At 32.4% G+C, this 13,546-nt stretch overlaps 1 protein-coding gene across 2 annotated transcripts; it reads left to right on the top strand.

Annotated features, from left to right (window-relative positions):
• Positions 1-3,777: 3,777 nt before the first annotated feature.
• On the top strand, positions 3,778-13,276 carry LOC110811590 (ERD (early-responsive to dehydration stress) family protein). 2 transcript variants are annotated; one of them, XM_088215612.1, is made up of 12 exons: positions 3,778-4,311; positions 5,041-5,412; positions 6,115-6,267; positions 7,040-7,175; positions 7,923-8,024; positions 8,471-8,590; positions 8,763-8,843; positions 9,319-9,659; positions 9,913-10,158; positions 10,281-10,605; positions 11,881-12,114; positions 12,708-13,276. In XM_088215612.1, exons 2-12 carry the CDS (start codon positions 5,099-5,101, stop codon positions 12,963-12,965), a joined length of 2,310 nt encoding a protein of 769 aa, XP_088071738.1. In that variant the 5' UTR covers positions 3,778-4,311; positions 5,041-5,098; the 3' UTR covers positions 12,966-13,276. The 2 variants fall into 2 exon arrangements, with proteins under 2 accessions (XP_088071738.1, XP_088071737.1); XM_088215611.1 differs by having other exon boundaries at positions 3,779-4,348.
• Positions 13,277-13,546: the final 270 nt, after the last annotated feature.

Below are 13,546 nucleotides of genomic sequence, written 5' to 3'. Positions count from 1 at the left end.
TCATAGGAAATGGTGGACGGGCCCGGTACATAGGGAACCTTACCGTGAACGTTACCTCAGTTAGATGGGGCTGGGAAGTCTAATATCGAAAGGGTTTGGGAGATATGGTTCACCCTCATACCAAACGGGGTATCAAAGCGATGGAATGTTTGGCGTCCATTATCAAATGGGATATGGGGACGACCGATTAATTGATAAATTTAGATATTGGGTTCACGCATTGGGGGACATCCTTATGGACCCCTAGAGGTACCAGTAAGCATGTAAAAAAAGAAAAATTATCGTTTCTTGTTTACTTGTATGTGAAATTGAAAAGTTGTACGTATATTGGTTTTCATAAGTTGATTTTTAAAAACCTCATAACGGTAAGTATGGAATAAATAGTTTTCTTCATGATAAATGAATTTACTTAAGTTAAGGACTCCATTAATTGTTTTGTGATTGTTACTATCCTTCAATTTTTTGTATCAGTGATTAGTGTTATATTTTTACTGGAGTAATGTCGTTCATTCTTCTATTAAACATTTTATATCAAGAGGATCAAGATGCAGATCCCGATTAGTAAGAAAGTTGTGAGTATTTTACCTCCCAGACCCCTTCAAGAGCTAGTGGAGGTTAACCCCTAGAACATTTATCTAATTGTTTTAAATTATTATTTTTTTTTTCTTTACGAGCCGCTGTAGTAGGGACATTCTCGTATTCCTATTGGACATTCTAAATTTTTATGTAAGATTTGTAAACTTTAATATTATTATTCGCTTCTGCATTTAAAAATACAAATTTATTTTTTTTTAAGTTCTGGCCCATTACATATACAACTAGTCGGTATCAAAAGCTTTAAAGCTTAATGAGTTTTATCGAATATAATTTTCTATCAAATATTCTTTATTTTTTCAATAACTAAGTATATTAGGAAGAAATTAAATATTTTTTATTTAATTAAACTTAAGATAAAACCAATATGATTTAATAAATTATATTCTGTGTTCATTAACTTCCTCTTCTTTTTTTGACTAGTTGGGTTTTTTTCTAGGGGAATGATCTTTAGGTCTCCTTCCATCATTGTTGATTACTTGCTCGATTTTAGTATGGTTTTTATGTTTCATTTTTTAGAACAGTATCTGCATTCCAAATGTGGATTCCTTCTTTGGCAATTGGGTCTCAATGGTAACCTCTAGTTGTTCGACAGTATCTACAAAACATAAAGGGTTAGTAAGCTTGGAGTAATATTCAATGTTGTGATCGTAGATGTCATAGTTAAAACAAACAATATGAAATCCCTTACATTCAACATTAAAATTTCTTTTATTTAACTATAATTTTGATAAAAGTAGTTTCATCAAATCAAGATCAACATAAAGAGCAAAGTTCTATTAAGTGACCAGAGATGTTTATGTCCACTTATAGAACTTTGCCAAACTGGACTCATAGTTTGTGCTCCATGAAGTCAACATTGAAGTATTCCATGCATAATCCAGGAAATCGAGTCCACATCACCGCTTTGTCTATAGTTGCATCCTTCTGTACGAAGTTGGAACTCCACTGTCTCATAATGAGATAATGACCAGAGATGATCCATGGACCTCCCAAGAGGGCAAATTCATACTCAAGTCTCTTTAGTGAATTTTGCAAGGAAAAAATCATTTCCTATATCAATGGGTTATAGACCTTCAAATGTAACCCAAAGTTATTAAAAATGTTGCTCAATATAGTAATAGTTAATTTTTTTTCCCATAAGCTTAATGACCAGAGGTTGTCTTCATGGCTTTCAAAGATTAACCATCTCCTCTCAAATAGATAGATTGTATGAAATAGTTTACTATGCTCTGCATCTTCTTGACCATCAACGACAAACGGGAGGATTGAAGTTTTGAATTCTCCTTAGGAATAATCATTTCAAACATAATTTATTTTTTTCGTGTATCTGCATAGAAATTAAAGTATCTTGACAGTACTGACTCTTAATAATTTTACATTATATTTATTCTTTCCTGTAAGGTGGGACATCGATGGGTCACTTAGATCATCTTTTCATCCTTAAGCGATCCTCTTGAGTTATGGTTGTAGTCTCCCCATACCACTTGCAGTTGTTGTTCCTTTTTTTAATCTCAATATTGAAAGAGTGTTATTAATCTACAATAAATTTGTGAATTCTAGTGAGATAGATGTCTACTTTATATATTATTAGTAATGTAATATGTACTATTTATTTTATTCTCTTATTTTAATTATTACTCTAAAAAATTATTTAATTATTATAAAAAAAAAGTCTAGTAAAAGTTAAATATATATTCTATGAAAATATTTTTTCTTTTTATTTTCTCTTCCAAAAAATTTATAATTTTTTTTTAATTTTTTGCTAGGAGAATTTTATTTAACCTCTGTTAAATTATAGATACACGTAAATAAGTTACTGTACTGTGATTTTTTTTTTAAGTGCGTTAAAAGTATACAAATTGAATTTAATAAAACTTTTATGTTATTAAAGAAAGTAACTATAGTTTGAGTAAACGTCTTCTGTTTTTTTTTTTTTTTTTATTGTAGAATAAGCCTATTATTTTAATAGATAAACAATTTTTCATCTTACATTAGTCAACCGATGTTAACATTTATCTCTCTATTAAGTAAAATATTTTTCATATGATAAAAATATCAATAAGACAATAATTTATTTGGTCTTAACAGAATCTTGACCTCATTAATCTTTTAACTTTCTTTTTAAATAAAATGTGCAAAATGATTTATTTGCTTCAAATATTTCTTCATGTATTTTCTACCGACATGGAATTAAAGCTTGTGTGACCTAATTGATAATTTAGTTAATGATGCAATTTAAACATATGAATATTAAAATTTAGGGTGATATTTTTGCATTTGAATATTTAAATTCTGGTATACAGTGTAATTATATACTTATATAGGTGAAAATCACGTTTTTAATAAAGTTTAATTATTTGTGTTTTAAGTCTTATCAGAAAAAAAAAAAAAAAAAAAACTATAATGATGTTATGGCGGATGGGTGACAGAGAAAAACCATAACCTCAAACAGAGAATCACTTCTTACGCTAAAAGTTAAATTACAGACACCCATATAATTAGGCAGATTGTCAAAATTAGGACTACCTATTCTTTGTCCATAAAATGATGGCAAATTAAGCACATTTAAAATTAAAATTAAAAAAATTAACCCTTAAAACATTATATTTCTTGAACAAAATAATTAATGTTTACATATTATTTTAAATTTTATAATATACTTTAAAACATGAATTGGTACAACTCGTAGAATTTTGTATTTTCTTTTGGGCCATGGTGTTGACTTTTATATTTGTTGTTTTCGGTAGTGTTTGTATTTTTTAAATTAATTTTAACTTATCTAAAATGAGAAAATATTTTTTTAATATAAAAGTAGATATTTGAGATGATTTATAAAGTCAACATGGTCCTGTAATAATATGAACAAATAAAATGACGTTAACTCTAATAAAAAAATATAATGGTAAAATTATTTAACTTTTAAATAGGTGGTATCTATCTATTCTTACAAAATTAAAAATTAGAGAGGTTAAATATATATATATATTTTTTATTTTACTTAAAAAATTCTATATAATGGTAAAATTACAATTTTATTTATTTAGTTTTATATTATTTTAAAAAGAAGAGAGAAGAAATAAAATTTAAAAAGGAGGGGGGGGTGGTGGGGGGGGAATAATAGAAGTAGCCGTTACGAACGGCGTGAGTGCACATGGATGAAACAGAGAGCAAATGAAACTTCGAAGATCCTCTTCTGAACAATTAAAGATTTTCGAAAATAAAATAAAATAACCAGAAATGATAAAATCAATCCGACGTCGGACGTCCCACTTTTGGTTCATCTGTGACTGTAGAGCTTCCTGAAGCATCAATGTCGTCACCTCGGTTTTCTTTTTTCTAATTTATTATTTTTTACTCTTTTTATTTTTTTTTTTTTGCCTATTTTAATGAAGACAAAAGGAAGAAGAAGAGATCACAATGTGGTCGCAACGTATCTTTCCCCGATTGGGTTTTAATAGGCCAAACCAGTAACTGCTTATTTATTTATTTATTTTTTTAATTCTGTGAGGAATGAAAATATGTGCATGTGCTTGTAGTCTCTCTGTCTTCTGATCTGAGACGCTTCTTCTTCTTCTTCTTCTCATTCTTTTTTCTCATGGAGTTGATTTGAGTTAACTTTCCACTGGACTTGGAACGCTGCGTTTTTGGTTCTGACTTTTGCCAAAGAGATGAGTGACCGAGTGGGAGTGGAGTGGGAGCGGATTTGATAAAAAGGTCAGAGTTGTGGATCTTTAAGTTTGTATTCCTGGAGGTAAGTTAAGTGAAGGAAATTGAATTCTATGTCTGTTTGGTTTCTGGGAAAATGATAAGAGAAGACGACAGTTTGACTTGAAAAACGAAAACGGTTTCGTTTCGAAAAATTGGTTTTCAATGTCGTTTTGCTGTTCTGTCCAATAAATAAAATACTTAAACTCAGATGTCTGCTCAAAGCTCGGAATGGAGCGTGCATTTTGGATTTTGTTAACTTTTTGACTGCAAGTAGTATCTTCAATTGGAAAGAAAGGAATTCAGTTTCACTTCAGTATCTCATTTTGGCCTTTTGTAATATTTCTTCAAGTAGTAATTTTGAAGATCCGATCATCTTTTCCCCTATTCTGTCAGCAAATAAATGGAGAACTTTTTAATTCCGATTTTTTTATTCAATGCTTGTCTCTTTTTCTGTTGAATCTGTATATTAAGAATCAGATACGGCAGTTTTAGATTTTTGTTCTTTTTCTAGAAAATTTTTAAACAAAATTATAACGTTTCTCATTTTGATTCTGATTTATTTCTTTTATTTGTGCTATTGATTGAAATATGTGGATTTCATGGTGGTTAAAAGTAGCCTTATTGGAACTCATCTCTCTCTGCTACTGTTTATTTTCTTGATAAAGAAGGGAGGTGATTACTGCTAACCCAAAATTGCTTGTGTTTTCACCTAATTCCATTGCTTTTCTTTTGCAGCATACAGATTACCTCTTTCTTTTTCCCTCTTGTCCCCGTGAACTGTTGAAAAGGACACATGGCAACACTGAACGACATTGGAGTTGCAGCAGCAATCAATATTCTTAGTGCAGTTGCTTTCTTTTTGGCATTTGCCATACTTCGAATCCAACCAGTAAATGATAGGGTTTACTTCCCAAAATGGTATCTCAAAGGTTTAAGGACCAGCCCATTACGCACTGGTGCCTTCGTTAGCAAACTTGTCAATTTAGATTTTAGGTCATACGTGAGGTTTCTAAACTGGATGCCTGCGGCATTACAAATGCCAGAACCTGAGCTAATTGATCATGCTGGATTGGATTCTGCTGTTTACTTGAGGATTTACCTAGTAGGGTATGTTATAGTTGATCCACTTATGCAAATGCGACCATGAAATATGGTTGAAAGTTTTATGAACTTTGAAGTAGATAAATTCAAATTCTAAAAAAGAATGGTTATGTTGGGAGTTAGCCAGACTCATCTTAGCAAACTGTTTGAGATCAATGAGTATCATATGTGATTGATTCAGTCATGTATTGCCTGACAGTATCTATATAGCAGTTGTATGAATGTCTGAAAAATCTTTGTTTTCTGCTAAATTATCGGAACTGGCAAAAGTTCCTACATACTAGACAACAAATTGATCTTTCTTCTTTGATATTTTGTTGCATAGTTGATGATTGATAGCCTATCCATCAGTATCTAACTCGTGCTATTGGGGCTTTTTCCTTTTTATTTCTTGTTTGACTAGCAAATATATTACTTAAAGAGTTCATTTTGAACTGCTTTCTGTTCAAGCGTTACATACTAAAATAAGGGCTTAACTAATTAACATCTTGAGCTTTGGAACTACCAGTCAAGTGAACAAACTAAATAGAGAATTTCTCATTATAATCTGATAGAGTTCGTGGCTCCTTCAGTATAGCCTATTTTATATTTCCTGTCTGAGACTTTCCAATGTAGAATATTTTTGTTGTTGCTCTTGTGCCTGAAATTGAGTGGTTAAACTATGTAAACCAACTTATTATATGTTTTCTTCTTTCTCTTTCACTGCAGGCTAAAAATTTTTGTTCCTATTGCATTGCTTGCCTTCACAATTATGGTACCAGTGAATGTTACCAATAGCACTTTAGAGCACTCTAAATCTAATCTAACATTCAGTGACATCGATAAGCTCTCTATATCAAACATTCCAAATGGATCAGAGAGGTATGCATCTCTGGTATCAAGCTTTATAGTGTTTATCATTTTTCAATGCTTTCCCTCTAAATCTTTCATAACTGTCTAGCATACTTGAGGCCTAAAATTCCGTCATCTCCACTTGCACTTCCCATCAGATTTCTCCATTGTGAGATGATTTCAAATATTCAACAGACTATATTAGAAATCTAAATTTGTGGAAGTTGTTTTATAGTCAGAGGAACGCAAGCTTGGGTCCACTGCATTTTTTTGAGTTCATTATGCACATTTATGGACTTTCTAACACAAGGCTAGATGATAAACATGCACCCAGTCAACTGTGGAGGAACATGCATTGGCGACCTCAAGGGTCCAAACCTTGGGTGAACAGATTGAACTATGCGTATAGCTGCTAGAGCTTTTCATTGCCCCCTTGACTTTCACATATTGCTACAATTTGGGGTGATTTATAATCTTATATTGCATTCATGATGAAAGTGCAATGTATTGAGACAGGTGTTTACTTCATGGTATTGGTTAATGAAAATATTGTTGACGTTAGTGGCATCATTGTTACACTTATACTGGTGATTGGTTAATGAACTTCATGGTATTGGTTAATGGATCTCATTCTTTCAACCTTTTAATGTTAGTGGCATTTGTGTACAACTTGGGCTGGTGATTTAGTTTTCTAAGATATTGAATATTTCCTTGACTGATTAACTTATTCTCCAATATCTTGGCTGCAGATATTCCAATATTTAAGGAAGAACACTATATTCTTTCATTGTGTCTATTGCAGATTTTGGACCCATTTGGTTATGGCTTATGCCTTTACCTTCTGGACATGCTATATACTGAAAAGAGAGTACGAGATAGTTGCAAAAATGAGACTGCATTTTCTTGCAACAGAGCAACAGAGACCAGATCAATTTACGGTAAACAAGCCTTTGTATTTGTCACGCTGCAGATTTGGTGGAAATATTTTGGCACTAGCTCTGTTTGGTTGGAGTTCAGTGCTCAAATCTACTTAAGAATTTGAATATTAGAATTTAACAACGGGAAGTATGAGATTTTTTCTTATGAAGCTTAGCCTTAGATTTGTGCTTGCTTTTTGAGAGAGTATATCAACTTCGCTTTAAAGAGCTGTCTCTACTCTGTTCTGTCCCCTGTCTACGTGTCTCCTTTTATCTCTTATCTACATTTAATTTATGCCTGTTTTGTTCATCGTCGGCCCTTACCTTCTCTTTTCTCTGTCTGCTTTCTTGTTCTTTTTACATATGTGACATGAACTGCAAGACTTAAATGACTGATTTGGTTGAAAAGTTTTGAGCTAGGGATTTGTTTCCTGGCAATGAAGAGTGTGTATGTTTGAAGCTTGTTTTTGAAATTTGTTATCAGTTAAACATGCTAGAGATCTAGATCAACATTCAAATTACATAATCAAGTTTTGAAATCTTGATCCCCCTTTATATTGAAAGCATAACGCTATTTAGATTGTGCGTGTGAGGAGCAAACCTTCCTGGTTGTTGGTACATGCTAAATTGGAGCTTCTAGTATTATTATTATTATTATTATTATTTTCAGAAAGAGAGTTTACATTCCACATCCCTGCTTTCTCTAGTGGTTAGCTACAGTTAGAGATTCTTGGTCCAAATTTTAGAACTGATTTATCTTTCATGTAGGTACTGGTTAGAAATATCCCACCAGATCCTGATGAATCAATTACTGAGCTTGTGGAACATTTTTTTCTGGTTAACCATCCGGATCACTATCTTAGTCACCAGGTTTGACTCAGTTACACTCTGTACAAATGCACATGCATGCTGTCAAGCATTTGCTCTACCCATATGATCATATCCTTTCATTAAATTCACATAATTGAGGAAAGGGAGAATGGGAAAATTGCATTTTGTCTTCTAGACATGTTCGTTACTGCACAAAAATGCACTCCTGGTTACCTGTTCCACGTATTACATTGTCCATGAAACAATTCCTGCATTTTGGATGATCGTCGATCATTAGAACATAAAAGCCATGTCATAGTCTGGGAGTTAATATTTTTATCAATTTTATTTTCTATGTGATATTGAGACAGTTAATGCTTTATTCTCTGATTACTTATATATGGAATTTGTAATGTCTGCCCCTAGATAATATGCTACTAATTTTATATTGGTATTTCCTCTTTTCTTTTTAGTTTTTTATTTCTTATATTAAGCTTCTGGTGCAGGTAGTTTACAACGCAAATAAACTTGCTAAATTAGTTAATGAAAAGAAAAAAGTGCAGAATTGGGTTGACTACTATCAAAATAAGTATTCAAGAAATCAATCTAGGAGGCCCTCAATGAAGGTACTGTATTTTTAGTGATGTGCTTATGTCATGTTGATCAGATCCATTCCCTTTCCCTCTTATTATCATTTCTACTCTGAAAAGGAAGAAGATTATAGGGAGTCATGTTTCTTTTTAACTTCTAATAGCTGTTATCTTAAGGGCAATTAAGATGATTTCTTTTGTCTAGCAGACTGGTTTTCTTGGGCTTTGGGGAAGTAGGAGAGATGCAATTGATTTTTACACGGCCAAAATTGAGAGACTATCAAGAGAAGTAAGTAGCAAACCCGGAGCTTCTTGTTAAAAGGATAATATGCTCTTATCTGCATTATAGTTTGTGTTTATCACTAACATTATTCTTTTTATACTTAGCCTCTGATACCATTAATGGTTATGAAAAATATCCAATGGTTGATTTTACTCGTAGCACGAATGTGATATTTATAATGTTACAAGTCACCAGGATGTAGAGTTCTAAGGTTACAAAACATTATAGAATCCTAATATCCCCAACTTGTGGTTTGCTTATTAATTAATATATCCAGGTTCCTCCTCATCCTTTAATTTTTTAATTAATTGTTTCTTCCACTTTCTTAGATTTCTGGAAGTCATATAATATGAAAAAGAAAAGCAAAATAAATAGTAATGTTTTGTAGCTGTTAGAAACATCATTGGTTTCTGTCTTTAGTTGAAAAAGAATAATGCTTTCATCTAAAAGTTTCTGTTTCATTGTTTGTCTTCTATATCAGATGGCCTTGGAGTCAGAAAGGATCATGAACAGCTCTAAATCCATAATGCCAGTAGCCTTTGTTTCATTTAAATCTCGATGGGGAGCTGCTGTTTGTGCACAAACTCAACAATCTAGAAATCCAACAATGTGGTTGACTGAGTGGGCTCCAGAGCCCCGTGCTGTATATTGGGACAACCTGGCGATTCCATTTGTTTATCTCACTATTAGGAGGCTTATTATTTTTGTGGCATTTTTCTTCCTTACCTTCTTTTTCATGATTCCTATTGCATTTGTACAATCACTTGCAAACATCGAGGGGATTGAGAAAGCAGTTCCTTTCTTAAAACCGATAATTGAAGCGTAAGTTTCATCCATTTCTTTTCTTGGCAGCAATAGGAAGTTTCATTCTTTTATTTTTATTTTTTATGTTTCTCTCCTAACTTCTGAAAATTGAAAATTTTGCTTACTTGCAACTCTCTAATTTTTCATTACATGTATTCTCATATTTGGGAAATTCTGTTAGTGTTCTATTCTTTTTTCTTTAAAGAAAAAAATTACTGTGTTTCTCTACATTCTATTCTCCAACAATTTAACAATTTCCTATTTTTGACAGGAAAGTAATCAAATCATTTATTCAAGGTTTCCTTCCTGGAATTGCTTTGAAGATATTTCTTATCTTTCTTCCTTCCATATTGATGCTGATGTCTAAATTTGAAGGATTTATCAGCTTATCAACCTTAGAAAGAAGATCTGCGACAAGATATTATATTTTCCAGTTTATTAATGTGTTTCTTGGGAGCATAATAACGGGAACTGCTTTTCAGCAACTACATAGTTTCATTCACCAGTCTGCAAATGAGTATATTCTTCCTTGGAGTTCATCATACTAATACTCCTATTCAACATCTTATTTTGTTCATTTTTAATCTAGAGATTCTTTTATTTAAAATGAAAAATCACTTTATGAGGTTACCTATGCAGTATCCCAAGAACCATTGGTGTCTCAATCCCAATGAAGGCAACTTTCTTCATAACATATATAATGGTCGATGGATGGGCTGGAGTTGCTGGAGAGATTCTAAGACTAAAACCTTTGATTATTTATCACTTGAAAAATTTCTTCCTGGTGAAGACTGAAAAGGATAGGGAAGAAGCAATGGATCCAGGAACTATTGGTTTCAACACAGGCGAACCTCAAATACAACTTTATTTCCTACTTGGCCTTGTCTACGCTGTCGTGACCCCTATCTTGCTTCCTTTCATAGTAGTCTTCTTCGGCCTGGCTTATGTAGTATATCGTCATCAGGTGAGTATCTTTATTCCTTTCAGAAGTCTACTTAACACTCAAATTAATTTTTGAATGCTAGTTGATTTCTTTATAAAGTAAGCTGATTGTCATATATTGATATATCTGTTGACCAAGAAGAGCCAAGTTCTTACCCTGTCACTTGTTTAAAGCCTTTCTGTTGATCAAGCGGGGAAACTAGAAACTTGAACTAACTTCATGAGCTGGTGACGTCTTTCCCTCCTCTCAGAAATGGGCTTTTAGTCTTCTTAGATTATTTGGAAATCTTTGTTAATTACTTTACAATCGGAGCTGGTTCTCCCTGTATCTGATATCTGATCAGCGCAAAGTACTTATTAGAAGTAACAACAGAACAGAGTTGGATCAAAGAATACCTTTCCTCTCCCTATCCCTTGTCCTCAATTCACGACAAACTTGTTCCTCATTACCATTTTCCCAAGGAGATGTTTATTTCTCTCTTTATTAGTATAAAAAATTTAATTATGCTTACACTTAATTTTTCTAATGGTACAAAAAAATCATCCCAACAAATTATGGAATCCCCCTTGTTCAATACAAAATCAAAAAAGTAAATATCCAAATTATTTTACGCATGCATCCAAATTGTGTAAGTAAAGAAACAACAAAATATTCAAAACAAGTATACCGAATTATTCAAAACTTTAATATATCATATTCTTAAACATGTAATATGAGTTTTCAAGGCCTAAATTTAATCATTTTCTCATTCAGATTCCTCACCGGATCCCTGCAGGGTTCAGATAAAATAGTCATCCTCGTTTCTTAACCCATCACTGTCTTAAAGCATTTACAATGATCAAATGGAGGAAGCTACAAACCTGAACTGCTTGAAAGCTGATAAAGAAAGAATTTATTTTTTATTTTTTGTTTTTTGTTTTCAATGTGGAAAAACAAAGCAGCAGAAGAATAAAGAAAACAAAAGCAATGATATATTTTGTCATAGAAAATACAATACTAGCGATCTTCCTTGTCTGACACCCTTAATATTCAGATAGGGCTTAGCTTGAATTCATTTTCTTTTGTTCTTTTTAGAATTCTTATCTTCTAACCTACGTAGTTTAACTTGGGTTTATCTGTTTGCTAATTGATGCAGAACAAGTTAAAACATGTATTATATTATCATTTCCCCATTCCCCCCATTTCTACTGTATTGCAGCATAATGCATTTCTACCTTATAGCAGCATAATGCATATTCTTGGCAATTCTTTCGGGTTTGCTTGTTCCAGTAAATACCCGCTTCGATTTCCATGTAGATCATAAATGTTTACAATCAAGAGTATGAGAGTGCTGCAGCATTCTGGCCTGATGTCCATGGACGCATCATAATTGCATTAATTGTCTCCCAACTGCTTCTGATGGGATTATTAAGCACCAAAGACGCTGCTCAGTCGACTCCATTGCTTATCACACTTCCAGTATTGACCATATGGTTCCACATGTTCTGCAAGGGGCGATACGAGCCTGCTTTTGTTAAATATCCATTACAGGTTGGTCAAATGGAACTATTACTTCTTTCTACAGACTATAGTTGGAATCCTGATCTGCATTTTATTTAATCTTACCCTTCAACAGTTTTCTCTAAAAGTGACTTAAGCTGTGCTTAGTTCATTTCTCATTCAAGTGCTAGTCAAATCCTAATTCTGATTATCATATTAGGCTTAATATGCATGATCAGAATATCATTTATTATGTTCGGAACTATGTTTGGAACAAATTAAGAAATGATGTGGAATTCACTTGTAAATTTATACTTAGTTCAACCAAGAAAATATATCATTTATATTAGGATAACCCAAAAAATTTAAATATACAGGAATTTATGTAGAATTCTAGATGAGCTTAACTTTTCCCATTACTTTGACTTTAAATTCCTTCATGGTGCGAATTCAATTCCGACCTTGCGTTGGACTAGAAAATGAACAAAATGCTACTTTAGTTCTTGAGCGAAATGAAATTATTTGGCTTATGATGCGTATAGTGGTTATAATTTTCACATATCAGACATAACATATTTACTGCAGAAGCTCTATTCTTGAATTTAATAAATCTTCTCATTCTCCATTTTGCGGTGGATTTTCAGGAAGCTATGATGAAAGATACCCTGGAACGTGCAAAGGAGCCGAACTTGAACCTAAAAGGTTTCCTTAAAGAGGCTTACGTCCATCCAGTTTTCAAGGATGTGAATGACAATAATAGTGATGCAGGTTCTGAGGACTCTGAACACGAACCTAAACTTGTCGCTACAAAGCGCCAATCTCGCAAGAATACCCCATTGCCCAGCAAACAGAGTGAGCATAACAGCACCCGAAATGCCGGTGAGCATGATCCTGATTTTTAAGTTGAGTGTAAAAAGAACTGAGTTCCCAGGAGATCAGTGGTTGTACATGTGATAAGAAAAATGCAAGGATATAAAGATAATACACTGAATCTACAGCAAACAACCCTATAGAAATTACACGAATATAGAAATATAATTAGACTGATCTTAGTTTTCTGGTTTTGGCAGCTTGACCTTTGAGCTGATTGAGATGAAATTTTGGTATTGCAGCATGAATGTTGATAATAATAATTATTTTTTGGGAACCATGAATGCTAATTATTAGAGTAATGCCAGATATTTTTCAATATATATATATATTCCTTTTTAAAGTTTCTTACCCTGTTCTACTCAAATAATTTTTTATTAGACCACTAAAATTATCTTTTACAATATAATTTGATCAGTCCTAAAAATATTAAAGTATTTATTTTCAAATGTTTTTTTTCCCTCTTTCACATATATCGCTTGACAAAAGCTACACCATTTATAAACTATGATATTATGTTTAATAAAAAAATTGAACCAATTATATAAAAATAAAACAATCTTAAGTTCGTCTATATATATGAATGTATATAATAATAGCAAATGAAGTATGC

This window comes from Carica papaya, chromosome 3 (genome assembly GCF_054855325.1).
Source record: "Carica papaya isolate Zhongbai chromosome 3, ASM5485532v1, whole genome shotgun sequence".
In the NCBI taxonomy this organism is placed as follows: domain Eukaryota; kingdom Viridiplantae; phylum Streptophyta; class Magnoliopsida; order Brassicales; family Caricaceae; genus Carica; species Carica papaya.
The sequence above is the reverse complement of the archived record's forward strand: the minus strand, read 5'-3'. Positions and strand labels throughout refer to the sequence as shown.